The sequence below is a fragment of the Pelmatolapia mariae genome, linkage group LG14 (assembly GCF_036321145.2).
Source record: "Pelmatolapia mariae isolate MD_Pm_ZW linkage group LG14, Pm_UMD_F_2, whole genome shotgun sequence".
NCBI classification, from domain to species: domain Eukaryota; kingdom Metazoa; phylum Chordata; class Actinopteri; order Cichliformes; family Cichlidae; genus Pelmatolapia; species Pelmatolapia mariae.
In genome coordinates, this window is record NC_086239.1 from 4,260,838 (window position 1) to 4,287,746 (window position 26,909).

Here is a 26,909-nt window from a genome sequence, read left to right on the forward strand (position 1 = left end):
GAACAATTGCAAGGCAAGATTAATGTAATTACAGGGAAGAATTTGAGCATTCCTCTTACAAAAGAGTTTTAGGTCCTCGGTATTTTTGTGATTTCTTCCCTGAACACCTCAGTAACTCTTCTTTTCAACCATTCTGTTGTTAATTTACTCATCAGACTTAAACTTCAGATCTCAGATCATCATGATTATGTTTTGGTGTTGAAGAATTAAAATTTGTTCAAAAACCAAAAATGCTCAAATTTAGTCTCAGAACAAAATTTTTTTTTTTTGTTCTGACGAGAAGTCAGAACAACGAGAAGTGGAACTAGACACAGTGGTCTTTTGGAAACTTAGGCTTTTCAATTGCATACGTTCCCTTTATTGCAACAGTCTTGAATTTGATTTGAAGTGTTGTATAAAAAAGTACAAAAATTTGCAAATTTCTAGTTTATTTAGATTCTGTGTGTAAGCGTGACTTTGAACAATCACATTGCATTTTATAATGCAGGAAAACTTAATTTCAAACTACAAAATTAAGCTGCCATGAAAAACAATATTGTTATTCATATTGTAGCTTCAGTTTTTTGGAAGCATCCTTTTTTTTTTTTTTTGCTGCCTCTTGTGTTTCACAAGAAGCTGACAGACAGATATATCTATCAGGCAGGTATGAAACTGGGATCTGATTGTAAAAGATGTTTCATACCAGAGAGACCAAGAGAATTAAGCTTCTCAGGGATGATGCGATAAATTTCTTCCCTGCTGTTTGCCTGTTTGGTCTGAAAAGCTCTTGGCAGGCGTACCATATGGACACTGACAACATGGCTACATCATGCTGTCTTAAGAGGAGCAGACAGTACTGGGCTATAGCAGGAGAAAAATGGGGGCTTTTGTTTGGCAGAGACAAACCGTCCAACAGACTCAGCAAACCAAACCCTCTTTCTCTTGCTTCTGTGAAAATTTTTTTTTTTGTATTATCGTCCAGTTAAATCTGGCTAAAGTAATCTATCTCACACCAACACCTTCCATCCATCTTCCTTGCCTCCTTTGTTTTTGACCACTGTACATTTCAAATAAAGAGATCTGCGTAGCATTAGTACTCTTTGAGTGGGATATCCTCTCTAAGCTCATCTTCAAGAAACTTTGAGCCTCCTCACTGCCAGTGTAGTACAGAGCAGTATAGAAAGGAGCACTAGATTTTACACATCTGTGTGTCTGATGTCCTTGTTTAAGTTTTTTTTCTTTTCTTTTTACAAAACAAAACAAAATGTTGATTATTAGAAAACAGATTCTGCACCTTTTGAGACAAGACATGAGGTACAGAGGATCTTAATGTAGATATGTTTTCTCCCAGCATCGTCGTAAGACTAATCACACCTTAGTGCAAAACTGCTATATACTCGCTAAATAAATGTAGGGAAGACATTAATCATATGCCCAGGGATGTTCCTAAACTGTTCTGCCACCTATACAAAAGAAATTGAAAGATAACGAGACAAAAAAGAGGCAAGGGAATGGATGGGAAGACAGAGAGAAGAGGAAACAAAGAACTCTTCCCACCATCAGTAATTATTCAGTACAGTGGCTGAATGCTGCCATCCCCCACAATTATAATTAATTACCCACAAGAGTGGGAGAGCCAGGACAGCGGTAAGAGAAGAGGAAGAATAAATGGATTGTGTTCACAGACTCAAGTGCGGAGGGCAAAGAGGGAAACACCGCATGTCCAGACTTCATCCTTTCTACACTGTACCTGATTTTGTGGTGTGAAAAAAAGACAAAAGGTATCCCCATGAGTAAATATTTCACTTACAGGCAAAAGACTTACAAGAACATAAATGATCGATCTAAAAGTAACATTTCCTGTTATTTATCCCACATTTACACCACATTACTTTAACAGTGGATTTCAGGTACTTTTGAATAACCTTACATCTCCCACAATCCTGAGCAAATTTTACAAAACTATTTCCCCTTGTGAATGAATTATTCTGATTAAACCAAGGCAAATGATTACATTGTATCTTAATATACGCACAGCTAAGGATGTTGACAAGAGAGCACTTTTTGTTATATCAGCAGTCACAGTCCAACTACTCACAGCAGAACTGCAAGTATCATGCTAACTCTGCACTCACCCTCTTCTCATCTGTGACAATGTAGTGGCGGCCATACTTCTTGGTTAGATGAGGTGCCAGAACATCAAAGCGCCTACGAAACTCAGAGAAAACCATGTGGTCAGGATAACCTAGAGGCAGAGAGGGAGAACAGAGAAGAGAGCACACAAACTCAGAACACCAAAGTTAAAGTAGCATCTGCAGCTGGTGGAAAGGCTAGCAGTTTATCAACAGCCAACAGACAGACAAAAGTATGAATGTCTATGGGACAGTCTTACATTAGGGTACTTTAACCCCTAACCCCAAATCAAATTAAACTGAAACGTGGTTCTGTCATCAGCATAACAGTGACTGGAAAGAGTGTTGAAATTACATACATATAACACTGCAAAGTAGTTACCTTGCCTGTAGATGCGCAGAGCATCTAGCAGCTTGGATCCTCGGAGCTGAGCTCTCAGGAGGCTCACATCCAAAGTCATAAGACCTGAGTCAGGGCTCTCTCCATGAGCCATACGGTAATCACCTCCTCCTACTGCCTCTACTTTGGGCAGTAGGCAATGGACGAAGTGAACCTTAGAACGACGCACCATGTCAATCAGAGCATCCTAAAAATAAAGAGTTTATATCAGATATCAGTTTCCAGTTTCAAGACTTCATGCAAAAACAAGCTATAAAAATAGTAGTGTGTTAAGCGTCACTGCCTTAACAAGTATTACAAAAGCAACAGAAGGGTGAAAGAATACATGGCTCAAAGACATTACAGGAAGACTTTGAAAACAGATCAGATCACAATAGAGAATAAAAATCATGCTGTACATCTATACTGATATGGACTGGACTAGATAATGTGTTAAGAATAAAGGGATGACACTTTGTTTGATGAAAATGAAAGTGAAGAAAGGGGTTGGCAGTCTACTCCTGCAAAATGGACTAGCCTCAAAAAGTTACTCAGTAGTTTGTGCTGCTTGTAGAGTTGGATGTCTCGAGACCACTTTTACATGGTCTTGGTCTCGTCTTGGTCTCGACGGACTTTGGTCTTGACGGACTTTGGTCTCGGTCTTGTCTCGGTCTCGCTGTCTCAGTCTTGCTTTCTCAGATCAACACAGTGTTTGGGAGATTTGGAGTCAACCATCGGCGGAGTGGGCGGGTGGCTTACTGGGCTTAAGCCCGGGTCATTTTTTTAGAAGCCCGGGGTCTTTTGGAGTGTAATTTGTTTCATAGTTAGATGCCTGACTGACAACTGTATAAAACAAAAACTACACACAATATTCGAAGCACATAGCGCACAGTCGTAAATTCCCCCTATTTTTGGTATGATCCGAGCTCAGGCACTAGCCGACTGAGCACCGCACTTACACATGTGAGCGAGGGGGGAGAAGCTGCTGCCTGCGAGTTTGCTGCAGACAGAGGAGAGCTTAAGTTTGACCAGGTACCAAAGCAAATCATTCGTAATGTACAAATAATGTAAATATGACGGTGTATCACAAAAGACTGATATCAAACTTATCACTTGACCCATATTACGTTACTTGCTCTTCGAGTAAATCAACAAATGGCGAAATGAAAAGCCGAACAACAATGCTGTTTTTTTTTAGAGAGTCTTTGCTTACATGTGTGTTTATTTCATATTTTCAGCTGTTACCCTCCACGGCTAAATAAAACACTCTAAATCAGTTTCAGTTATGTACTGATGAACACAACAATGGAAATAAGGAGCTTCTGTCAAAGAAAAAAATTTGGTAGATGTTATTTTATATATTATGCTTTGTATGTTGTTCAGTATATTTCTATGCAAAACAAGAGGAATTTCAATACACAGCAGTGTATTCACAGCTGAAACAGATATTTACATACACTTTAGTGAGAAAACACAAAAACATTTTTTTTTACTGTTAAACATCAATTTAGAGTAAACTTGTTTTGTTTTAGATAAATAAATATTGAAATATCTTTTGAATTAGTTAAATGTCAGAATAAAGAGAGAGAGAGAGCTGTCTATTTTTTATCACTTTCATCAAATTTAGCAGTACATATACACTAAGTTTATTGTTAATTAATAAGAAAACTCCAGACGATTCCATTCTGAGCTTAAGAAGCTTCTGATAGGTTAGTAGAGTCCATGTGAGTAAATTGGTGGCACACCTGTGGATGCATATAAGGCAAAACACAGAGCCTGTTTCTTTGAAATGGGAAAATCAAGAGATATCAACCAAAACACCAGGAAAAGAATTGTGGAGCTCCATAAGTGTGGCTCAATTTTGAATACAATTTGGTGCCATTTGCAATTAAGAAATACAGACAATTTCTCTCTTTACTCTTAAATTTAACAAATATGTTTTTTATATTTATCAATCTAAAAAAATAAACATTTAGTCAGATTTGATGTTACAATTAAAAGTGTTTTTGTTTTTATCTGAAGAGTATGTAAATATCTGGTTTCAACTGTATATTTGATGATGTTGGTGTTTGGCTTGATTGTCAGCACAAAGAGGGAGAGAGAGGAACAGAGAGAGAGATGGAGAATGAGGAAAGAACAGAGATGGAACAAGAGCCAGGTGAGACACACATGTTAGTCAAATGGTTGTTTGCCAAAACTCATCAGAACATGTATCTAGTACCTAGTGTTTCTTTTTAGATACCATTTGTTACTTTTCAAATTCTATATTTATTAAGTTATGCAGGCTTGTTTGCACAACAAGGCTAAATAATTATATAAACTTTTCTGAATCTAAATAGTGGACTTTGGTAGAATTAAAAAATAAGTGTAGTGCAGGTCTATGATGATTTTTAGTGCTACTATCATCTAGTTTTGATTCTGGTTCTGTTTTGGTTAAGTCCTAAGTAGTCCTGATTTTGAACTGTTGTAGCCCTGTTTTAATTCCAGATCAGTTCTGGGTCTGGTTGAATTGGGGTTTAGTCCTCGTGTCTTGATAGAGCCCCGACTTTGTTCTGCCTTGCTGCTTAATTAAAAAACTAGTTTAAGGTGTCCTGCATATGTGATATATATTCTTTTTTGAACAAAACTCAAAACAGAGCCTATTAATCTTTCAGTCATTTCTAACCCCCCCCCCAATGCATACTACCATTTAGGGCTAAGCCCCGGGTGTATAAAATGTCTTTTGCCCCCTAGGTGGTCTCCCATAGCAAATTGGTCCTGGATGAGGGACCAGACAAAGAGCGATTCAGAAGACCCCTATGAGTGGACGATTAAGGGAACAGTTCACCCTGCGCCAGGCCCTAGGAGAGTGCCTGAGGGCGAGCGTCTGGTGGCCGGGCCTTAGTCCATGGGGCCTGGCTGGGCACAGCCCAAAAAAAGGGACATTGGCCCATCCTCTTGCAGGGCCCACCAGCTGCCGTAGGGGTCGGGTGCAATGTGGCCTGGGTGGCGAAAAAGGACCAAAGGCTCTGGCGGACCGATCCCTGGCTACCAAGACTAATAATGGGGACATGGAATGTCACCTCTCTAGTGGGGAAGGAGCCTGAGTTAGTGCATGAGGTTGAGAGATACCGGCTAGACATAGTTGGGCTCACCTCAAGGCATGGCTTGGGCTCTGGAGTCAGGGAACGGGTCCTGACTGTCATCTGCACTTATTACCGTTCAGAGTACCCAGCCTTCTTGGAGTCCCTGGGCACAGCCTCGTGCCCAGAGATCCAGAGGCCAGAGATCGAGGATCGATTTTGTAATCATTTCACCAGAGATGCGACCATATGTTTTGGACAATTGGCTAAAAAGAGGGGCTGAGCTGTCAACTAATCACCAGGTGGTGAGTTGGATCAGGTGGTGGGAACCGCATGACCTTAATGTGCATATATAGTGAGGGTGCGCTGGGAACGCCTGGCAGAGGCCCCGGTCCGCAAGATCTTCAATGCACACCTATGGCAGAGGTGTGCATTCCGAGGGAGACTAGGGCATTGGGTCCGAATGGACCATGTTCAGCAGCTCCATTGCCAAAGCCGCTGCACTGAGCTTGCATCGGCAAGGTGGTTGGTGCCTGTTGTGTTTTCGTACCTTTTAACCACACTCTCATCCACTTACCACTTGGAGTTTCACTTGGATACACAGACTCTTCTTCTTGACAGCAGCCACACCTGTAGTGAAGGTTTTCCTCATACTAGTGGCTCGCCGCAGGGCAAGCTGGGAGCTGCCCTCCAGACCGGCGATGGAGCCTGACAACACGGTGGCTCCACTGGCCCGGCCCATGAACAGCGCGCTGATGTTCTTCCTGCAGTGGCAGAAAGATGATAGGGTTTGTACAAATCCACATCACTAACATCCAAGAATTCATAAGAAAATATAAAGAAATCAATCTGGTAGCATTAGTGCCATATTATACTGTTTTGAGAGCCATATATTGACAGGCTCCTTGCTGCACTCTTTTGGTTCACTCTGTTGCCTCATGGTATCAAACAATCTACCTACAGTACAAAATATATTGATTTCATTCATGGTTGAACTGTGAATTGTAGCAGTAAGATCATACTGGAAACATTTGATTAAACTCTACATGATAGATGTATTCTTCCCCTTGTCAAGCATATTATGTTTTTTATGAGTCACTGAAACCATAGAATTTACAGACAGACTGAAATGAGTGCATATGAACTAAAGACAAGAGAACACAGAGCCCCCAAAGAGGTGGAAAGGCAGGCCTAACATGACAGAAACTGAGATAAATCCAGGCAATGCAAGAATAAGTTGGGCATTTTTTTTTCATAAGTTCACATGCAGTGCACTGTAATGTACATTTATATGTTCTCTACATCAGACAAATGTAATTCTATTAGTACAGGACATAGTTTTATTTTCTTCTTACGTAACCAGTTAATTCAAATCCACTACTAGCAACTCCATTAGGGCATGTGCAGCTTAAAAAACAACAGCGGTGATGACTAATCACTTCATACATTGTTCTATTAAACTGGATGATGTTCATGTATAGACAGAGGCATCATACTTCTGGGAGTCCTGCAGCAGGGTTGCAGCATTCTGGGCAGCAGGGTTGTGCTTGGCATGGTTCAACCAGCCTTGGGTGTTATACTCCACCCAATTGGTCCCATGGCTGTGGCCCAGCAGGAAGAGGTGGGGCTTCTCTCCTCGCAGAAGTAGATTAGCTCCTGCAACAGAATGGAAATATTCTGCCATGGTGTATCAGTGTTGTCTATTTGTTTCTCCAGAAAGCCTCGACTGATTGCTTTAAGGGACAGCTACGTGTTTGAGTGTTCACCTTTGTTTTCTCCCTGTGCAGAGCCATAGTAGCTGAAGAGTCTTTCCAGCATGGTTTCCTCTGAACCTCCTGGCTGAACAGCCTCCTCCTCCATGAGCCACAGAAGGCCTCGAGCTTCATCTGTCCTGGCTAGAGTACGAACCTGTGATGAACAAAGGCAGGCGAAAATGTCATTTTTATTTGGACAGATCAAGGAAAGACAATATAGAAATCGTTATCTGTCACTTTCATCAGAGGACAGTGACTGGGTACTAAGCAGCCAAATATCTGACAAGGCAATTATAAGAGATGTTTGTGTTTTGCTTTCTTTTTTCAAAAACAAATAAAGAAAGTGAAAACATTTTTTATTTTTGCTCTCAAGATTAAAGGTTGCTTTGGAGCTGTGGAGTTGACTGTCAGCACCATCATCTGATGTCACTATATAAACATGGAGGCCTTCGGTAGCATAGATTGGACCAATTTCTGTTACTCCTTCAAACCTTAGAGACAGTGAATCTCCACATGGCAAATCTCCAACTAGAGTAAGCTGCTGTTGCTCTAGAGAAATTTGTCCTTAAGGTTTGTTCAGCATTTTTCATAAAGACTCAATCAAGTGCATTCTAATGTCCTCCCAAACCTTCAAAGCTGAACACTACAGTAACATCAATTATTTATTTACCATTGTTGACTGATTTAAACTAAAGTGCAAGGATTGGCCCTTTCATTTAATTTTCTACTTTTAAGAAGATTTCCTCCCATCTTTTAAAAATTGTCAGTCACACAAATCAGACTTGAGTGAGCTTTCCAACTGTGCATTGAAAATCATACAGCTCATATATTTAAGTAAGAAGCAAGCAAATAAAACTAATTCTGTACAAATGCAGAATAAGCCTTCCACAAGCATTTCTGAATGCCTGTCATTCTATTTAGAAATCAATGTTCAATTAATGCTAGTAAATTAGCACCCAAAATCTAACAATATAAAAAGAAAACAGTGCAGCACAAAAGCTTGAGTGATTACTTGGATATAGGCTTTCATAACCTTAACAGCTGATTATAAAACTACTCTTCTGGTCAGTACAAAGTTTAAATCCTGCACTGTTTTGTTAAATTGTTGAATTTGTGGACTTAGCAGAGATGAGACTTTCTACATAAAAATATAAAACCTGTGCAGACAGGCCGCTTTTGATGAAAATACAAAGTTAGCTGACTCTTAAAGGCTTTCCAAATCAAAGAAGAGGCTTAGGATTGTGCTGCTGAAAACGAATTATCTGCTAAAGTGTCATTTGAATCACTTACAGAGATTAAAAAGAAGAGTTTGCTGTAATTTGAACAGAGATCACAAGCTAGATGCAAATGCACCACCTGTATTGTTTCATAAAAATTGAGTCACAGTGCGTTTCCATGTCTACTGTTCTTCTGGGTGTCATTAGTAATGCAGCTATTAACTAAAGCTAAAGGTATTGGACAGACTCATATTTGTGTAACACGATGCGGTGCTACCTCAAAAAGATCAACAACATTATTTTAATTCCTCTTCAGATAAATTGAAATAATTTGTTGGTCACTACTTGACATCACACACAAACACAGACACAAAATTATTATGATTCCATTCAAAAGGACAGTGGCAGTGTGGTGTAGTTCCATTGATGGCCTGGTGGAGCACAACCTGTGTGATTCAAGCTCACCGAAAGTCTTCTGTAGTTGCTTAAAATCCTTCAAGCTGGTTATGATTAGGAAAAAAGGTACCAGATTATGCATATATGCATCTTGCTGCATATGAGGGCTGTTAGCCACACAGTGGTGAGAATGCCTTTGCAGACCCATGACCATTGCCAAAACGCCTACTATGGACATGTGGGAGCCTGAAATGTGCCACAGAGCAATGGAAGATGGAACAAAAAAGCCACCAGAGGCAGAGGACCTTGGTGTTTATGTTGGTGTAATATCTGTACCACGTATCTTAACATTGCTACAGGCTCTTGGCAAAGTACTCTCTTATTATAGTGGCCCCTTTCAACAGGATACTGCACCTTTCCTCACTGCTCTGATTGTTCAGGATTGGAAACAAGATAAAAGTTTGATCTACAGAGGCCTTGTGACGCTAACACCTTCAGGTCTACAGATTCCTTGCCTTGAAAGACCAGGGCAGCTTGACAGAGTGATTTTGACACAAAATTAGTTGTGTGTTTGTGGTTGAGCACTGTATTATCTGGGGATGTGTGTACATAATGTGTAGGTCCATGATAAAGAGGATCAGTTGCAGAAACTTCTAAAATGCCAGCAAAAAGGAATCCATTCTGTAGTCTTTGCTGCTAAAGCACCACACTTGCTTTGAAGCTGACACCGGTTTCCTTAATGTTCCAGGTACGGGTTGCCTGGGTAACCATCTAATTTATTTACTACCTAGTCATATGTCAAACAACAGGATCCTGCTCTCGCATTGATAACTGCGTCAACCACTTGCCTGGAGAAATGTATCTCCAGTGGTTATTTTGTTATTTTGCCTGTAGTCACAGAATGTCATTTACGTTGTGCGGCCTCTGGTTGCTGTGAACTGCTTCCAATATCGATGCAGCTTAAAGCATTTCAGCTAATATTTGGGGGATCTGATTGTCTCTAGGTGTCTTGAAAACTAGAACGATCAACAGTTTGGCATGAAAAACAACGTTGCTGATGGTATCAAATGTCAGTTATTATGGTTAACAGACGTTTGCTACTCTTACATAATTACAGGTTTGTTGTTCTACTCTCATGTGATTCCACTTCAAATAAAAAATACACACCATTATATAAATCATCTAATACATTCAACACAATCCAACACAAAAGAAAGCTGGAATCTAGTACTTGCATCAACTCCATCAAGACTGCAGGATCATCTACACAGACCAAATGCTGCAGATACTTGTACTGCTAACAACACAGACTTTTAGTAAAAAGGGAACCAACGAGTGGAGAGAAAAGGAGACTCTTTCAAGCTTCAAAGAGAAAACACATCACAAATTTGATTCTAATCAATAGTGCTGATCTCAGACAAAATCCTAAAGGAAATGGAAGAAACAGCAAGAAAATATGGAACCAACCATCACAACAAGTTGACAAGCATTTAGGCTAAGCATGCTTTGAAAACTCTGCTTTTATGTTACATCTAATTTCAGTCTCAAGAAGAGTAGAGGGGGAGTTTTCTGTCCTAGATCTCAGGTCCTCTGGCTTCATCACATATTGATGCCTGCTTTGCTAGATTGGCCATGGACCTAAAACTATTTGCATTTGCCAGCAGTGATGAAAAGAGCTATTTGCTGGCTCAGTGGTACTCTGGAGTGCTCATTTGGCTACAGCTTCATTTGCATTAATGTCTCCCTGAATAATGACAGAAATTCAGGCCCAGATAAACTGCCCTTGAATCTGGACCTAAATACCTCAATGCTCCACTGAACATAAACACAACTTTAATCTGTGCTGTTAACACAGCATATTTCTCACGACTGATTCCAGGTGAAAGCAAAGCAGAGTGTAGTGAGGGTTGCTTACCAGAGCTTGGGTTGAGGCTTGATCAATAACTGCTACAGACAGTGAGGTGTTGGACTCTATGTCATCTAAAGCAAGTTCTATGTTTTCCTAGATGCAGGAGGGGACAGAAACTCAGGTTAGTAACCTACAAGCCATATACCAGCAGAAGATGAGCTCATAAAAAAATAAATAACAGAAAATCAAGTGTAGCTGTTCGTCTCAATCTTGAAATCAGCAGTTACTAAAGCTATAGATTGGGTTGAGTACATAAAAAGTTTTGGAAACATTTCTTAAACTGGACATTTGATTGTTGTTCTCTGCATTATTGTAGGGTCTTTGGTCTGTGCAAGTTTACCTGGAGGAAACCCACACGAGCACAGGGAGAGGGTGTAAACTACACATAGAAATGCTTTGACTGACACCACCAATTTCTCAACATTTGAGTTTTTGTGTATTTATTCAAGTTTTGAAGCTCAATTACTCATAGAAACCCCAGATCTTGATGTGAACCACTTCCATTGGAACTACAGTAGAAGTAGTCTATAAGAAATTTTCTAAACCCCAAGTATCCTGTGGATTATCTGGAGTACTGAGGTTAAATTCTTTACTGCTGTGAAGCACCAATGAACTGATCTCCAGTGCATCTAAAATCCTAAAAATTTAAATTAGTTGAGAATTATCAGTACAGGTAGACACCAGAAAAAATATACATCTGTGTTTGACTACATGTAATTATTATTATTAAGTCGTCCTTAAAATCAGTGCATGAAATATGTATATGTTCTGTCCCTCCCAAGTGTTACGCTCTGTTAATCCAGCTGCACCTCCTTGTATCTCTCCAATTCCTTGACAAAGGTCCGTTCATGAAACAGAGTCTGTAGCCTCTCCTGGGTGTAGTTGTGGCAGAGTTCTTCAAAAGTGGCTCCCCTCTGCTGATGAGCCAGCCGAGGGTTCTGGAAACCCGGAGTGTCAACGATCAGCAGAGAACACAGAGAGTGCTGACTAGACTTCAGGGCCCTGAGGGACACAGATATATCAGCAGGCTTTAGTGAAGAAACTTTGACTAATCAAGCAGTCTGCAGCTTCAAAGTGTCAAAATTATATTTATATACTAATTCATTCTTACAATATTTGAAGGTAATGTTTTAAATATTTTACAAAAAAAATCTAAAGTGCAGCGCTTATCTGGCAAGATGAATTCATGAATGATCTAGCTATTTTATATAAGTCCAAATTGAATATGAATACTGTAGTAATAGAATTTGAGGTAAATGCTGACAGCTAACCTGTTAATCAGGGAGATGACAAGTGTGAAAAGCTCAGAGTAAAGTCCTGATGCCATGGCCTCCAAACACTCCAGAGCTGTGACTTTAGGGCCTGAGAGACAGATGAGATGCACATTTTATGTGTTTTTCATGAGACTCAGTTTTTAAACAGCAGCTGAAAACAAGCAAAATGTGGTCTGCATCTAAGAAAAAATGATCATATCAACAATGGGAACCCTTTTAGCAATAATTCAACATAAATGGAAATTCCAACGTTTGCAGTATTTTTACCTAAGCCATCACCATGGCTAGCCTCATCTGGTGGTCCTCTGAATGAGGTAGAATGCTGCAGTCCTTTGGCCTGATGCTTAAAAATAGATGAAGATAGCTCCTCCAAGGTGCAGCCCAACAGGTAGGCCGCTTTCTGAGCCCATTCATGACGAGCAAATTGCCGACGTCCCACTACAAGTAAAGCATGAATGGGTTCAAATTCTAAAATAAAGAGCTAGAAGAAGAAAGGCAACGAAGATAACATGTACAGTAAAAATGAAGAGCAAGTGTAAGTATACAAATACTGTAGATCAAAACTACTATTTCTACCTTCTGTTGCAAATTTAGGCAAGATTTCATTTCTGTAACACTCCAGTATCTAAATCCAGTACAACTATCAGCTCTTCTGAGGTTCAGTATAGCTGACAAGACCTCAGACTGTAACTGTTAAAATACAAATTCAATTTCAACGATGGTCCTGGCCTTCTACCTGGTAAACACTTCGCTTGGCACCTCTATTTAACCAAAAGAGATGTTCTCTGCCTTTGACAGGAGTTGTCCCAGATGTGAAAAAACAATGCTGAAAAGTGCAAAAACTGTCAGTTGAAATGAAACGACAACTGAGCTTGAGATTCTGCAGTACTGGAACATTTAGCGCTTCTCTAACGCAGTAACGCAGTCATATCAGCATCTATGATTTAGAGGAGTTCCCTAAAAGGAAATGAATGCTGACTTGATTCTTATACTTGAGTGGGATATCTCTTATATGAAGATTTAACTGCATAATGATAATTCATCTCCTGAAAGTGGCAGAGTGAATGAGAAATTTTCCAGACCCCAACTACTGCCATCAACAAAGGCAACTTTTGTGATGGACTCACTAGAAGGACTAAAAAGTATCTATTCTCTTAATGAAAGATGTCATGAGGTGTACAGTACAGTCTTGTACTGATTTACTGTATAATATCACTTTACCCCATCCAAAACACGACAGCAGACTCCTGAAGAATGTATTATTATAATACCACAAATATACTGTATTATATGCTGTCAACGGCATAGACAAAGAGAGAAAGGCAGCATTTCTTTGTGCAATGTTTAATGCTGAATTAATGCTGAACATTGGTGGCTCTAAAAGTCAACTGGTGAATATCTTGCAGTTGACGTAATGTAAATTATTTTTACTAAAATACTTAAAGTCAGTACAGAATAGTTTCATGTTGACACTTTGCAGCACATACACTGACAGTAAAAATGAGAGCCACTTAAATATTTTAATATCAATAAATGAAATCAATGTTTTAAAAATCTTTAAGTAGGATCTAGTTATGATCCCACCTTAAACACCAAGAGTCCTCTGTTGTGTGGGTTTTAGCACATCATGTTTGTGTCCTGTTCCCACGACTGCAAACATAAATATGGAAATCTCTACTGTGAGAACTGAAAAGCTGTGTGAGGCTGGTGTGTTCTTAGATACGTGATGGAGATGACAGCTAATCATGTTTAATCCTAACTCTCAATCTGTTTTTGCACAATTATCTGCAAGAGGAGAGCGTCTCCACTTGGTCTGAACCTCAATCAAAGCCAGCGTGTTAGAATAAACCAAAGAATCATGACAACACCAGGCACATACAGCCAATCAAAGCGACACAGAACCAGAGAACCCAACAGGGTCCCTTCCCAGTTAATCTGGGAAATACAAGGTCTGTGGTAGAGAGCTAAAACACAAACAAGAGACTTGAAAATGTACAAGTTTTACTTTGTTTCTTTCAGAATTGTAGTAGTGTGACAGAAGTCGAATGAGGGTGACAGGGGAGGTATCAGAGAGGGCGGTTTAAAGAAACAGTGAATTTCTGATTTTCACCTTAGAGAAAAGGAAAAGGCAACGCAAGGAGATGGGAGAGCTGTCATGAAGAAAACACAAAAAACACAAGAGAGAAAGAGGAGGAGCAGAAACAATAAAAATGCTAATGGCTTAAGGGCTGAAGAGAATGATAAAGGCATACAGACAGAAAACAAACAGGAGAGGCTCTGACATAAGGTTTTTTAGGTTAAAAAAAAAAAGGGTCAACAACTTGTGTGTTGTTTTTTTCCCATTACCTTCATCTCCATCTGTGTTTGATATGGCGCAGCATGCAAACATGCAAGTAAAAAGAGGGTGGGGGTTAGAGATAATAGTTTAAGGATTCATCACATCATCACAGACACAGGAAAACATGAACATTAGCATTCAACAACACTGACAACACATCATTATGCTTTGGAACAGCTAGCTGAGAAATTTAACATGTGACTGATAGCACCCTAAACCCCTGTTTTACACCAGTGGAGAGTTAATGGTACTCAGGACTAAAAGAAAATGGTCCAAGCATAAAGAATGTCCTTCAAGTAAAGTCACTGTCAGTGCAGACTATTGACGTTAAAAATTATTCAAGTCACAAAAGACTTTCTATACTATGACTGATGTCACTTTGCAGTAAGTGTGCATTTCAGCAAAAAACATGTAAAAAGATGACTTTTACTGTCCCCAGTTTTATGTTGGCGCATCCATCGCCACCTGACATTGAATCCATACGACCCAAAAAACAGAAGGAAACACTTCATACAACCACCACATTGAGATTGCTGCAACGAGGAGAAAAATCAATAAATACGTGCAAGCATAATCACTTCCAGTTATGGAGACACAATTTTGCAAATAAATTAAAGTTGGCACTTAAATTGGTAGTGATTGTAAAGGGGTCACATCCAAATATAAAATAAATGTATTCTGTTGCGCTCCATCTTATTTTCTGTGCAGGTATGCCTTCTTTTTCAGACTGCACAATTTTAAAGTTAAGGGACCTTCTAGTTATATACAGTAAAACCTTCAATATATGACTAGTGATTAAACTAAAACTCAATTTCAAAAAATGTTTGGATGTCATACATAAAAACAGAACACAATGTAGGATTTGATCAACATACCTAGACTTCTAAAAGTTCTAGGGGAATTAACTGTGGACTGCTGAAACATTTTGGAAAACGTCACATTAAAAGGCATCTAATGGAAAAATCTGTATTCCTTGTTACCTCTGTAGTCAGCATGCCTCTGACTGAGAGCAGTACATTCATATGTCAAACATGACACCTAGTGGCTGGTGGTAGAAAGTAAATCTGACTTAAAAACAATTTTTTTCCAACTTCTGCAAGAAGAATTCACATTTGATGCCTTACAGTTGATTGTAATTTGAACAGAGACATGCTGGCATTAAGTAATCAGGTCAGGGAAATGAATGCAGTGCAGTGCAGAGAAGCTGGGAAAATCAATAAATCAGTTGTTGGGAAACTTGCATATAAGTATAAAACCAAAATGAAGGATATGCACATTTTTATTTCAAGCTGTCCTTACAATCTAAAACAACTAAAATTACATACTTAGGAGGATCATGTTAAAGGGACAAGTCAAATGTGGCATATAGATTTTAGACTGCCCATTTGGTACAAATTCATTTTAGACTTTTTGCCAGTTTGTTGTTAACATATTGTCATCCATGGCCTCTTTTTTCCATATACCTTTTCCCTATTAAGCAGGATGACATTGCAAGTTTCAGGTCTTACTTTATTTGGAGTGGATCAGTGCTCACTCTAGTGGCAGCAGGGTAAGTGGGATATTTCAACCATCTTTCTCCCAAGCAATACTTTCCAGTTCACTTTACACAAGTTCTGGGTCTACCCTGCTGTCTCCTACCAGTTCGGTGTGCCCAACAAACCTTCAAAGGTTGGTGGCCAATAGGCTTACTAAGAAGATGCCCAAACTGCCTCAACTAGCGACTTTCGGCACAGACCAGTGGGCATAGCTAGAGTTCATCAGGACCTTTGACTGAGAAGTGAAGAAGACCATGATGTGATCCATGCAAACTTCTCACTTTCCAGTCTTTCTAAAGCGCTTGTAGTTGCAAAGGGAATTCCAAATGAAACCCAACTATGAGAAGTAAAACAAATGTAAAGGAAAATATGCATTTTATTCAGCAGTATGGACACGATGACACTTCAGTTTTCACAATGTTGTTTTTAGCCTTTACAAGTAAATTACTCCTCTGTGGGAATAAATTTAGCTTTGCATGAAGAACTAACACTGAAAGGGAATCTTTCAAATTTCTCTGGAGAAAATATGGCTCAATCTTCTTTGTAGAATTGTTTTAAATCAGCCACATTTGAGGGGGGGGGGTGTTATTTATTTATTGTTTTAGCATGAACAGGCTGTTTGAGGCCATGCGAAGGCAAGTTAATAGTTTTTTTTAATCTAAACTTATCTTTCAAAATATCTCTTCTTAGACAAGTGAACCAAGCTCGATAAAGCGTTGTATACACATCGCCTGGGGTACCAAATACCGAGTCCCAACATTTAACCTCAAACAGAACCAAATTCAGGGAGAGACAGACATCTCCTGTGAGGGTGAGGGGAGGGAGGGAGGACAAAAGACGTCCAGTGGAAGAGAGAATTTAATAATAACTGATTAAAAGCAAAGCAATATGTAAATACACATCCATGCAGTGGGGTTGTCATTAACAGAGAAAAGCCCATTAATAGATTACATTTTTCCATCACATTTTTAAGTCAATATTATCATTTCAGAATAAACTTTGTCAAAACTAAATTCAAGACTAAAGCAAGAGGAGGATTCTCACTCTTGGTGTCAGACCTTCGGGGCTCCACTGCATGTCAGAAAAGATTTTATACCTTTTCCTTTCAGCACACTGATCTGACAAGTTCAGCTGATGATTCATCAGAAAGAGTTTTTCTACAGTAAAAACCTCCAGGAAGTATCAGATCAGTATATAAAATCAGTGTAACATCATGGAAGCAGTAAAGCAGAGGGAATGAGAATGAAAGGCATATGACAAGAGAGGACATGCTTCATCTGTAAACTATTATGGCCAACAAGGCAGCTTAACACAACACTGCTTTTCACATGAAGTGAAAGGCTTTCCCAGAAGGTCAAGCTTCATTCATTACTGAATCGTTAAATACTACACATATCATTAATCAGAATCAACACCTTACAGTCCTCCCATTCCGGGTTATCTACCCAACACATATCATTAATCAGAATCAGAATACTTTATTAATCCCTAAGGAAATGATGGGTTACTGTTGCTCCAAGACAGTAACAGTAATAGACTAAACTATTTCAACAATACAATATGTTACAGATTTTACAAATTTAAGAAATAGCACCAATATATACCAAACACTCAATAATAAATATCAAGAATTAACACAGGTGATTATAAATAAATATCAAGAAACACTGAGTTGTTGCACTGACTTTGACATACATCACTTAAAAGTACACACAAACCATTATTTTTTAAATTTGGACCTTTTTATTTCAAATTAAAGTTTACTTATAAAGCAATAAATCACAACAGTCATCCCAAATCTCTGTGTACTGTAAGGGAAGGACCCTGCAGTATTTGAGAGAAACCCCCAAAAGGGGTTTACAATCCCCTATGAGCAAGCACTAGGCGACGGTGGGAAGGAAAAACTCCCTTTTAATAGGAAGGAACCTCCAACAGAACCAGGCTCAGGGAGGGGCAGCCATCTGTCGCGGCAGGTTGGGTTGATGTACATTTTGAACTGTTGTGTGTATTGCCTGATTAAGATGGTAAGAGTCTAATGAATATTGTTAAACCCCAGTCAAGATTTTTATAACTAATTTAAAACTGTTTTAACCAAATCAAGATTTATTTGTGCCTCTTTAAGGACACGGTCAATACTTTCCTCATCTCGCTAATTTAAGGAATCAGTCTGTCTGGCAGATTCTTGTCCTGTCAGTCTCACTGGTGCTTTATTCTCTAAGTTTTTACTGAGATTCATGAATTTCAGTCCAAATCGAGAAAAAAGTCAGTAGTTGGATTAGGTACAGAAGTGTCATCCTGAGTGGTTTTTGTGGTTGTGGAGCCTGTGATTACTGCTTTATCACTGGAAGAACCAGGTGGAGGTCCTTGTGCCCACAGAATAGGTAAACTTGTCATTAGGACACAGTTTGCTTCTGAAACTATTTTGTTGAGTCCAAACAGACTGATTAGACATAACTGGAAGCAAATGACACAAATTACAGTATGGCAACAGCTGAGAGCTGAGAGCAGAGATGAGCCAACTTCTTGTTTTAAAAATACATAAGGAAATCATTTTTTAATATCATTTTCCAAGTAGGGTGCAAAACAGGCTGTAATTTTGTTGTGACCATGTAACTAATCATGGCGATGTGAGGAGTCGCGCGTAAAACGATGGATTTTACGCATATCAGTTTCTTTTGAAAATCATTATACAAGAAATTAAACATTGCATTTTAATAATCCAGACTAAAATGTGAAATAGAATGAAATTCTTTGTAGATTATCTAAGACAGAACAAAGCTCAAGCTGCTTGTGGAACGCATATGCACACTTTCACACTTTCATTGCTGATTTAGTGTGGGATCCCCTTACCGAACTCTCTCCCGTGAAAATGGAGCAGTGAAAACGGTATTTAACACTTTATGTATTTACACACTTTTTTTATTTACACACAAACAAACAGACGTTTCTACAGACCATTAACTTCTTTTGAAAAGTCGACTGTTTACTCTTACTGTAAATTTTATTCTTTATTCTTACTGAGAATAAAGTTTTTGCGTATATAGGAAGATCAGCACAGACTGGCTTTTTTTTTTTCATTAAGGGTTTCGACAAAACCTAAAACCTCAGTCAGAGATGGCCATGACAGAGATGGCTATCACATCGGTGGTTAACTTCTGCATCTGCTTCTGCTCACATAAAAGGGGGCATTTAATGCATCATGTCATTCTTTTTCTGCAGAAATAATCCTTATGAATGTCAGCTACCAGGACAGGCCGCAGAAAAATTGTCTCACAGGAGCTGATGACGCCTCTCATATGCACGTGTCTTTCATGCTTGTAACGGGAGCAGCACAAGCCAGAACATTAATAAAGGATTTAATTAAAGAAATCTTATAAAGGGTTACAGTTGCCTTACCTTACAGGAATAAATATGAAAGAATTCGGGCATCAACGCGACCTCAGACGCCTCTGTTCAGATTTATAATTGTTTTGCGTTACAAAACAGAAATGTGGGTGTTTTGTTATGATTCCACTGAACATACGTTATCATATATATGACAACATATATATACATATATATACAAAGAGAAACAGTCACCTATAGCTTACATCAGCACCATGGACAGAGCCAGTGTTGGGAAGGTTACTTTTAAAGTGTATTCCACTACAGATTACAGAATACATGCCCCAAAATGTATTTTGTAACATATTCCGTTACGTTACTCAATGAGAGTAACGTATTCTGAATACTTTGGATTACTTATATTATTATTATATATTATCAAGCTTTTTACAACTACATGAATGTACTATTGCTGTGTGATTTATTGCTATTACTGAAGGTTACTCATCATACCAATACCAATTAGATTTTTAAATCTTAATACAAAATGAGTAACAGTAGGTGGACATTAGGTAAGGCTGCACTTTTTGTAGCGATTCGTATAGAAAACTATTCCGCGCGTATATAAAACAGGTCCGCAGCTCCGAACCGTAGTAAAGGGACCTCTGGCTAATACGTCGGGTTCCGTGTTGGGCTCATAGCTGAAAACTAGCTTTACTTTGTTGTCTGGGTCAACTTTGCTAGCGAGAGACAGAGAGAGGCGTTGAAAGGCTGCTCCAACGGAACTTATTGTTTCGGAGGAAAACACGAACACAGCGTACAGTCGAGTCTTAATAGCTTACTTACAACTAGGCTACACTGCCCATGAGGCTACATTCTTTAGGGCTATACCTGTATTGCCTTCATATTAAATAATTTTTTGAACAATAATTTTTTTAAATATTTCGTCACGTCATTTTGCGGGCCGCAAGTAGAGGTGACATGGGCTTGAGACCCAGGCATTTGAGCCTCTTAATGCGTGTTTTGTTTGGGTTTCCACCGGCGTGGAATTACCAAAAACAGAGAGGGGACAGCCTAACATATGAAACAGGAAAAGACCGCCGTGTAATCCCTTTATTTCAACAAAGTAACTGTATTCTGAATACCACCTTTTTAAACGGTAACTGTAACAGAATACAGTTACTCATATTTTGTATTTTAAATACGTAACGGCGGTACATGTATTCCATTACTCCCCAACACTGCCAGTGGCTCTACTGCAATCTTTCTCCAGATGTCTAAGCTCCTAACTTTAAGTCTAAGATATAGCCGAGCCTCCCTACAGAGGAAATTCCTTTTAGCTGCTTGTATTCACAACCTTATTTTACTGGTCATTACCCAGAACTTATGAGGGTAGTCAGATCTTTGACCATGACAATCTGGTCCATGTGTTTGTGTGTGCATGGCTGGGTCTGGGGCTTGCTGGGGCTTGGCCCCTGTGAGATATGGTCATGGAGGAAAGAGGTTCACCCTCCCTAGTGCTCCTTGCTGGATGCTGCTGCCCCTCCCTGGGCATACTTGTTGGTTCCAGGGCGTGTGGTTTGCTGTTCTGACATGGTTGTTGACCCACTCCCTTGGTGGTCTGGGATGGCTTAGACGTCTTCCGTGTTGGGGGGGTCTCTGCCGGGCAGTTCTTGGGCACCTGGAGCCCATTTTCCCCTACCCTCATTTTCAAGTTCATTTTGTGACAAAGACACTTAAACACTTACACTCACACTGGACACTCTCTCTCCCACTCACACACCGCACAACCCCCACAAGAAGAATATATCTGTGCATTTTTTTATTTTTTGGGTTCCAGTTGCTGTATGGTTGTTTTTCTGACAGGTGTGGCAGTTGCCGATACACTGTAGATTTCTATTTGTACGCTATCCTTTTATTACATCTTCTCCTATTCCCCTATAATCACACCATCTCCCTAGTCAAGATCTGATGTACTTAAAATCAACGAGGAAGGGCGTTCCTACCTTTAGTCGCCCCCGCTGCCCCCAAGTGGTAAATGGCACCGAGGATAAGCCAGAGGGCTTTCTGCTCTTCACTGGAGATGCCCAGCACCTTCATCGCTGCCTGCAGCTTGGTGAACTGCTGCAAGGATCGCTGCTTGTCTTCAGGCTGAAGCAGATCAAATCAAACTTTACTGAACCCTGCAGGGAGTCTGGAATTTTGCAATAAACAGCTGCTTTCATCCACACATTTTATTAACATCTACCATCTACTGTGATTACCTTAGTCTGTGGCAGGATCCCAAAAGCACTGTTCTCAGCCAGGTGGTTAAAGTGCAGCTCCGTCCTGGAGGAGAGGAAAGACACTAGAAACATAAGCTCCTCAGTGCCCGACAAATGTTTAAGCTTGATTTCAGTTGTTGTATTTCTTGTTATATTAGAAAAATATCCATATTATGTGACAATGATTTTCTTTTAAGACAGCTTTCTAATTGAATTGCTGACTTAGCAAAGATATTTAGTGTAAAACCCCAATTCTAAAAAAATTGAGAAGATGTGTTAAATGTAATTAAAAACAGAACGCAATGACTTGCAAATCACAGGATCAATGTTCACTACAGTTCCTTCCAAGTACTGCTTTTGATAGATACTGACGACTGTCAACCAGGAACACCTCACAAGAGCTGCAGTCGTCTAGTGACAACAATTTACTCAAATCCTTAAGCTTGCCCATTTTTAGACTTCGAGCACAGAATGTCCACTTGCTACTTAAAAAAGTAACGAAATCTGTGTTTGGTCGATTTTTTTCTTTGTTGTAACAATGCATCTTAGCTATAAATATTACACCACTGGAAAGTCTGTTTATTTCCCCTTAAGCATTGCCACATTTGTAAGAAAAATGCATTTGTGGATCGAGTATATGGGTTACCCCCATGAAAAACCTGCCAAATCTTCTCTACCAATGCTAAATGGATTACTCTGCTGCCTGATTGGCACCTGATTACCATAAAATGTTAAATTGCTAATATGTTTTGTTTCTTCAGACACTGTATCTAGGTTTTGGTCCCAGTGGGAGGCCCTAACACACTGCAAAGCACTAGAAAGTTTAATCAACAGCATGCATTGTTTGTGTTTTGACTAAAAATTTCAAGGAAATACATCACATCCTCTTTTGGTATTTTGGTTAGGGTGGGTGGACCACAAGGGATTTTCTGGTTTTTAAGTGGGCCACAGGATTCCTGACTTTGGGAATGGGTGGCCTATAGAATTAACAGCCTGTACATTCATGCTGTAAGGTATATACAGGTTTTAAAGTAACATATGCTCCCATGATACAATGACTGAAAAAATCAGTGATACTGATTGTTGACAACGCAATTGCGCTGCTATACAGCAGTGAAACAGTGAATATTATGCCACTGTCCAGACATGTCCAGACATGCCTATCTATAGCAAACAGAGAATAGGTGACAAAAACTTGACAAGAAAACAAACATCAAGAAATAATATGACAAACACTGTGAAAAACCTATTGTAACTCTACAATTCTTCCAAATCAAAAAATGTTTTTTTATTTTTAAGAAACAAAAGAAAATCTCTACGTTACTAAACAGTACAAAAAAAGTGCTCAACAAGTCACCTGAGACTGCTGTCGGCTCCAGCCATCATGTAGTAAAAAACGTTGAAGGTGGATTCCCCCTCAGGTCGTCTGCTCACCCTCAGTTTTTCCAACAACATTGTCTAAGAAGTAGCAACAATCTTTTATTTTTCTGATTGGTTGAAAAAAGATGTGGGTACAGTATCTTTGAAGTAAAGAGAGTTTTGTAAAAAGGGTACAGTACAAGCTAATCAGCTGTGTGCGCGCGCTTGTGTTTGTTACCTGGATGGAGGCAGAGGCCACCTGCCCAGCTTGGTCAAAGTCCAAGGAAACAACATGAGAGAAGTGGCTGGCATTTGTGTTTATGGTGGTAGAGCTGTTCCCAAAGGCCTCCAGTATGGTGTAGACTGCCTGCCACTTCTCAGCTGTGTTACCAAAACGATAATCATTTGATGATTCATTGCAAACTAGCAATCAATGCTTCACAAAGAACCCATAATTCTGTTCTACCTGTTAATAATTCTCATTGTCCAAATCTTATTATACTTTTATAAACAAAGACCTGATGAAAATTGTGTGGACTGGCTACACTGACACTGACAATACTGTGTTTCAGTGTATAACTGTTATACATGTTATATATGTCCTCAAAACAGGCCCTGACTCAAACCGCAGTCTGTCTGTCTTACATATATTCTTGTTGGTGTAAAAAACCTCTGCTCACACTGTCAGTTTCTTCTTTTTCATTTTTGATTTATGTTAGACAGTAACAGGATTTGAGCCTACTTGTGTTTAGTTAATTATTTATACTTAGTTGTATTTAACAATTGAAGAAAAACCAATTAAAAATTATCTGATTTTATCATCTGTAGGGATGGGTATCGGTCGGTAGTAACCAGACCGAAAAGCAGCGCACATTTCGGTGCTTTATTTCGGTGCTTTTTCTTTCTTTTCTTGAGATGTCATACACTTTGGATTCTAGCCAATCATTTTACCTTTACAAGGATAGTAGGCGGGCCCAGGTACGTACGCTCTTTTAGAGCAGAGCTACAGATTAAAAATGCCCAAGGCGAAGCGCTCAAAAGTCTGGCTGTACTTCACAGCAAAAGATGCAAACTCAGCAGCCTGCAACAAGTGCTTTAAGCCCCACACCCCCGGTAGCGAGCAAAAAGGAGGAGATCACGTTTAATCGGTTATAACACGGGGTGAGAAATATAAGTCCAGACATGTGAGGTATCCACAGAAACCTCTGAATCTCAGCTAAAATGTCATATAAACCATTTCTACAACCACCAAACTCAACGAAAACAAGCCATGATTAAACGAGCAGTTACGTAAATGCGCAAAAGTCCGCTAAACAAACAAGGCGAACCAGAAATTCTCCAGACTTCATGTAACCGGCTAAAGAAAAGCTGGTTATCTTCCAGAGCTATCACCAATTCCAAACACCAAGTTTCACCATACTCTGACCAAAATTCACTAAATGAGCCGCAAAAGAAGACCACAAAAACACACAGCGGCGCAAATGCGCTAAGACAGAAATTGGCTTACCCTCCAGATTTCCTCCGTTATTTTCGCCGGTAGCCGGTAGCCATATGATTATCAGCAGTTACCACGCCTACCTAGCCGCATCAGAGTCGTTTTCCGTCAACAATCTCCATTTTAGACCCACCTATAGACACGTGACTGGACAGACGTCACATGCAGTAAATTTGGGCCCACGTGGGTTTTGGCCTTGGAACGTCTGATTGGTTGAATTAACGTGAACGTGGCATCGTTACTGTGACTCTATTGGCTCAAACAATTAAAAAGAGGTGTCAATCATGCAAATTGACCAAAAGAAACCAAAGTTACAGCCCCTCAGAGTTTAAAGGGCCAGAGGCCAATTAAGCGCTCCATGGCAGAAAAGGCCCATTACCATGTAAATGTATGGTTAATTCTTCAAAAACGTATTTTTAAAAAAAGCATTTTTAGGCATGTTAATAAAATTAATTAATGTCTGCTCTTAAATACCTAAAAAAATCAACTGGCATGGTGTCCAATTGTGTGCCAGAATTGGACATTTTTGTACAACGTCTGGATATTCATGTATTGACAGCGCTGTAATTTTTCACTGTTTCACTTTAAAAACATAAATCTTTGCACAGATGATGTTTATATGTTGTTACGGTTCTTATCATTTTGCAGAAAAAAAGAGACTGCTAAAAATAAAAACATGAGAGGTTTTTGGACGAAGTTTGTGTTCTCCATTCTTTAAGCACCGGTTCGAGCACCGTTTAAGCACCGGCACCGTTTCAAAAGTACCGATTTGGCACCGGTATCGGATAAAACCTAAACGATACCCATCCCTAATCATCTGTAATACTTAATTTCAAAAGTTGTAGAGAATAAGGATTATGCAAAACAAAAGACTGAAACCAGTACAGCTGTGATGTTCTGGCGTGGACAGTATGGCAGGAATTCTGTGTCAAACAACACCACACGGGCTGAACGACACGTCTGCTCTCGAGGTCGTTAAAGATAGAATGAAGTAAAGTGTAAGCTATCCTGTGCTCAAATTCAAACCTGAGCATTTATTCTTAAAAAACAAAATCATCATCTGATAAGTTCAGAGAACTTATCAGATGATAATTTTGTTTATTAATTATTATGAATTATTATTTAATTCCTGGTTGAGAATACTGAGAAACCATGTAAAATTTCAATATAAGATATTTGAGGTTTGTAGTCCACGTACCCCTGCCTTTTGTGGACAAACTCACCAGAGAAGATTTTTCCTGTGCTGCCAGCAATGCAGACCAGGTACTGGACAAGGTGCTGACAGTTGGTGGTTTTGCCGCTACCAGACCTGCCCAGCAGCACAATGGACTGATCCTGTCGGGTGGTGAGCAGGTTGCGGTAGGCCGATTGGGCCACAGAGTAAATATGAGGAGCTGAATCCTCACGCCGGCAGCCTTTAAACATGTTCATCACCTTATGAGCAGGAACAGAACATGATCTTAAAACATGTACAAACACAAAAATAAAGAGAGACTAAAGAGAGACTAATGAAGAGTTAGCTGTAGCATAAAGCATCTCCAAACCCTCGAAGTGATCATTACACTGCTACACTAAACTAAACAGCTACACTAAACAGCTAGTGTTAATCTACTTACAAAACACCTAAACATGGTTGACAGCTAACAAACTTTCTTTCACAAACAACCGGCATTAATACACTATATATAAAATGCACTATATATAAATGCAATCCATTAATTTGGCTGGCCTTGCTCATTAGTCTTGAGCTTACCTTCTCCGAGTACATGGAGGGCATGCTGAGAGGGTTGATGACCACCATGTTGGGTCCAGCATAGGTATGGATGAGGTTCCCTCCATAGCGTTGCCTCAGGCAGTGCATTACACTGGATTCATTCAAATAGAGTAGTGAAGCTAGGTCTTCTGATCTGTCATATGATGGAGGGTTGGCCTACACATAGAGAGAGCAATCATAAAATGACAGAAGAGCTGTACTCATTCATTGATTAATCACTTCCTATCCTATTACATAGTTAGTCATTTTAAAATCAAATTTACCAAATGTGATAGTTTCATATTCTTATATTGGAGAGTTTAGTGAATAAACTATTTAGTCAGTTACATCTGGTTTCAAGCACCTGCCGTAAGTTGCTCATGAAATGTCTAAACATTCAGTATAGTGAACTGGCAGATGTTCGATTTCCTTCCTTTCTCAAAGTATACTTATAAAAATAATGCAGAATCAACTAAATAACTGTCTTTTTTTCTTCAGGGCACTGATGTTTAGATCCTTGCTCTCAGACTTATGGTAATAACAAAGCTACTGTGCTCCACTGAAATTATTTGTATAGACTTTAGAAGTACTATAAGTGCTATGAGCAAGAAAGTAACTTTAGACAGCCAGTAGTGTGCGTCTGCCAAACTTCCCAACAGTCCCATCTGACCTTACCTACACCTATTCCAGCATTCCCGTGAGCTGGTAGTATCCTCTGTGGCCATCTGTGACAAACTAA

General features: G+C 39.4%; 1 protein-coding gene across 12 annotated transcripts in view; it reads right to left on the reverse strand.

The window, feature by feature from the left end:
* The window catches only part of myo18ab (myosin XVIIIA b), a 126,718-nt gene that overhangs the window by 58,911 nt on the left and 40,898 nt on the right, over nucleotides 1-26,909 (reverse strand). For 6 of the 12 annotated variants that reach the window (XM_063492373.1, XM_063492372.1, XM_063492365.1 and 3 more), the window contains 15 exons: nucleotides 26,171-26,347; nucleotides 25,641-25,851; nucleotides 23,161-23,303; nucleotides 22,921-23,021; nucleotides 21,564-21,627; nucleotides 21,306-21,450; nucleotides 12,370-12,540; nucleotides 12,100-12,190; nucleotides 11,638-11,830; nucleotides 10,835-10,921; nucleotides 7,319-7,460; nucleotides 7,049-7,208; nucleotides 6,130-6,316; nucleotides 2,494-2,698; nucleotides 2,115-2,224 (listed from right to left, as the gene is read on the reverse strand). In XM_063492373.1, the coding sequence (XP_063348443.1) occupies nucleotides 2,115-2,224; nucleotides 2,494-2,698; nucleotides 6,130-6,316; nucleotides 7,049-7,208; nucleotides 7,319-7,460; nucleotides 10,835-10,921; nucleotides 11,638-11,830; nucleotides 12,100-12,190; nucleotides 12,370-12,540; nucleotides 21,306-21,450; nucleotides 21,564-21,627; nucleotides 22,921-23,021; nucleotides 23,161-23,303; nucleotides 25,641-25,851; nucleotides 26,171-26,347 (2,187 nt within the window). Of the gene's footprint in view, nucleotides 1-2,114; nucleotides 2,225-2,493; nucleotides 2,699-6,129; nucleotides 6,317-7,048; nucleotides 7,209-7,318; nucleotides 7,461-10,834; nucleotides 10,922-11,637; nucleotides 11,831-12,099; nucleotides 12,191-12,369; nucleotides 12,541-14,448; nucleotides 14,461-21,305; nucleotides 21,451-21,563; nucleotides 21,628-22,920; nucleotides 23,022-23,160; nucleotides 23,304-25,640; nucleotides 25,852-26,170; nucleotides 26,348-26,909 lie in introns of all 12 variants that reach the window. The other 6 variants (XM_063492376.1, XM_063492370.1, XM_063492366.1 and 3 more) reach the window with 2 other exon arrangements.